Source organism: Mandrillus leucophaeus, unplaced genomic scaffold (assembly GCF_000951045.1).
Source record: "Mandrillus leucophaeus isolate KB7577 unplaced genomic scaffold, Mleu.le_1.0 Scaffold199, whole genome shotgun sequence".
NCBI classification, from domain to species: domain Eukaryota; kingdom Metazoa; phylum Chordata; class Mammalia; order Primates; family Cercopithecidae; genus Mandrillus; species Mandrillus leucophaeus.
This window is the reverse complement of record NW_012102020.1, coordinates 510456-514034: the sequence shown is the minus strand read 5'-3', so window position 1 is coordinate 514034 and position 3579 is coordinate 510456. Positions and strand designations below refer to the sequence as shown.

General features: G+C 45.3%; 1 protein-coding gene across 1 annotated transcript in view; it reads left to right on the top strand.

Annotated features, from left to right (window-relative positions):
- Positions 1-3579, top strand: part of FBXO45 (F-box protein 45) — a 29106-nt gene that overhangs the window by 966 nt on the left and 24561 nt on the right. Inside the window, exon 3 of the mRNA XM_011978724.1 lies at positions 1-219. Coding sequence (XP_011834114.1) covers positions 1-219 — 219 coding nt within the window. The remainder of the gene's footprint in view (positions 220-3579) is intronic.

The window sequence follows — 3579 nt, the reverse complement described above, 5'->3', positions numbered from 1 at the left end:
GGGGCCGGGGGCCGGCTGCCCAGCCGGGTGCTGGAGTTGGTGTTCTCTTACCTGGAGCTGTCCGAGCTGCGGAGCTGCGCCCTGGTGTGCAAGCACTGGTACCGCTGCCTGCACGGCGATGAGAACAGCGAGGTGTGGCGGAGCCTGTGCGCCCGCAGCCTGGCAGAAGAGGCTCTGCGCACGGACATCCTCTGCAACCTGCCCAGCTACAAGGCCAAGGTGAGAGAGCCCCGGGCCACACCGCTGCCCCCAGTCCCGCTCCCCGGCGTCGTTCCCGGTGTTTCTATCCAAGCTTCTGAGTCAGACGCCTCGCCTCACCAGCCCGCCTTTCCACGGCTCCAGTCAGTACCTTCCTCACCTCCCCCCAACATCAAGATTCTCTTTTCTTTGGATCGAAGTTCTGCTCCTTAACCCACCCCGCTTCCGTGATCCACTTTTCAAACAACTAGGTAGTTTGCATCACTCATTCCACTTTTGACAGCTTTCCCCGTTAAAGACAGACCACCACTCTTGCACCTTTTAATGCCCTCATCCTCATTTTCCCCCTGGCCTCCAAATAGACGTCATTATGTTAAATAATCCCCGCTACCTTAACAGGGGCTTAGTTTCTAAGTGTCTAGTTTGCTTTTACTCCACGTTTATCTCATCTTTTCCAAACTCTGATTTTTAACCTTTTTTTTTTTTTTCATTATTTTCCCCCAAGTTCTCTTTAGTTCCCTCCACTATATTTAAGGCTCACAAGTGGGTGTAGTCCTAGTCATCCTGCTCACTTAAAGATACAGGCCTTTATAGAACATCCACGGGCACCACTTAACATACCGCTTTGTCCTACTGTTGTTGGCTGTTTCCTTGCTGACTTTTTAATAGTTCCACATGGATGGCGTGTCTCTCTTCTTCTGTTTGTCATCTAAGGTGCTGATTACAGTTTCGCTGCGTCCTTTTTTTTTCTCCTAGATTCTTGTGCGTATTCCGCCCGCCTTCATATACAAAATAAAAATGTCAAGAACAGGTTGTGGTAGGGCTGAAAGGATTCTCAGGCCATATAAACAAAGGGTCTTGGCCTTGGGTTCAGCTTAATGGTTAACAGCTGTTCAGTATAGCAGTCAACCAAGATCATATATAAGAGAAGATAAAGTCTGATTGCAATGTAGTAAACATAATAAATGCATTAGTAACTAAAAGGATAACATCCTTTTTTTTTTGTTTTTTTTGTTTTTTTGAGACGGAGTGTAATGGCATGATCTCGGCTCACTGCAACCTCTGCCTCCCGGGTTCAAGCGATTCTCCTGCCTCAGCCTCCCGAGTAGCTGGGGTTACAGGCATGTGCCACCACACCCGGCTAATTTTGTATTTTTAGTAGAGATGGGGTTTCTCCATGTTGGTTACGCCGGCCTCGAACTCCCGACCTCAGGTGATCCGTCGGCCTCGGTCTCCGAAAGTGCTGGGATTACAGGCGTGAGCCACCACGCGATAACATCCCTTTTTTATAGTAGCTTGCCAACAGGGGTCGGAGTAAGAAGTAAAAAAAATTTTTTCATGTGAAGCATGTAAAATTTATACTTCTATAGTAAAACTGGTTTTAGTTATAGAAGACAGGGAACATTGCCATTAAATATGTCAACTATCAAGTTGTTTCTCTTTTCTTTTTTCTTTCTTTTTTTGGGGGGACGGAGTCTCGCTCCGTCGCCCAGGCTGGAGCGCAGTGGCCAGATCTTGGCTCACTGCAAGCGCCGCCTCCCGGGTTCAGGCCATTCTCCTGCCTCAGCCTCCTGAGCAGCTGGGACTACAGGCGCCCGCCATCACGCCCGGCTAATTTTTTGTATTTTTAGTAGAGACGGGGTTTCGCCGTGCTAGCCAGGATGGTCTCGATCTCCTGACATCGTGATCCACCTGCCTCAGCCTCCCAAAGTCCTGGGATTACAGGCGTGAGCCACCGCGCCCGGCCTCAAGTTGTTTTAAGCAAAATAACAATAATTTACTAGGACTATTTGTGCATGGTGGCTATTCAGTGGATACTGGTTGTAATTTATATAGGTGAGTGCAGATTATTGGAATTTTGTCCTACTTTTATAAATGTGTAGGTTTCATAAATTTTATTTAGTTTTTATTTTTCCATAAAGCTTATTGTTTTTACTTATTTTAAACTAGGAGTTTTTGTTGTTGTTTTTGAGACAGGGTCTCACTCTGTCTCCTAGGCTGGAGTGCAGTGGCGCAGTCATAGCTCACTGCAGCCTCAACCTCCTGAGCTCAAATGATCTCCTTAGCTTAGCTTCCCAAGTAGCTGGAACTACAGGCATGTGCCACCACACTGGCTCCTTTTTTATTTTTCACAGACACGGGGTCTCACCTTGTTGCCTGGCTGGTCTCAAACTCCTGGGCTCAAGCGATCTTCCCACCTCAGCCTTCCAAAGTGCTGGGGTTACAGGCTTGTGCCATTGCACCCAGCCTAAACTAGGAGTTGTTGTTTTGGTAATTGACTTGTAATAGAAATGTTCACATGATTCAAGAATCATATTATAATATGTAATAGATAATGTGTAGTGTGAGTCAAGCTTCAATAGAAGCAAAATAATATCAGGCAAAATGTTTTCCTTTCATCCTTGTCCCCCCCGCTACCCAGTTCCTCTCCAGGTATGCAACCTGTGTTACGATTTGTATCCTTCCAGAGATATTTTAGGTTTCTGAGGTTTTTAATACTTTGCCTTTCTGCTGTGTGCATTATAGATGTTGTAGACTTGTACCAATCACTGTTCATTCACACATTGTAGGACTTTTCTTGAATATTTTCAGGATAAAAGATTAATTCAAAAGGAGTCAAATAGTCTAGCAGGAAAGTCTTTCAATCTAGTAGAGGAGAAAAAAATGTATGGAAAGAACTGTTAATGTGTGGTAAAAACTGCTCCTTACTGTTACAGACATAAAAAGGTATACTGGAAGTTCAGTGAAAGGAAACATTTACAAATTGAGTGGAGGACTGGAGAAGATTTGAGGTTGAGGTTATATTTGAGCTGAATTTTAAAGATGAGAAGGAGTTGAATATTTTAGGAAGAGGAAGTACTCTGAACAGAAGCAGTACAAGAGGAAAGTAAAAGGTTTGTACAACATATATTTTTATTTAAAAAAATGAGTGCCAGGCACTACGCTCAGTTTTGCAGAAGCAATGGCAGATGAAAGAAACACAGACTCTTATGGATGTCTTGCCTTATGGAGCTTACAGTCTAGTAGGGGAAATGGGATATTAATCAAATAATCACACAGATGTAAAACTGCATCTGGTATGGTGGTATGAAGGAAGGATACCTAGTGCTCTGATTGTCAGTAGTGGAGGATTTAACCTAGGTAGAGAGGTGAGGGAAGGCTTTCTCAGAGGAAGTGATCCATGTACTGAGATCTGAAGGATGATAAGTAGGCCAAGGGGAGAGAGAACGGCCTTCCAGGAGGGACCCTTATGAATGTGAGGGATGGAAACTACGTCAATGTGGCTGGAGCACAGAGCAAAGGTGATGCTGGAGGCCGAGACGGGCGGATCACGAGGTCAGGAGATCGAGACCATCCTGGCTAACACGGTGAAACCCCGTC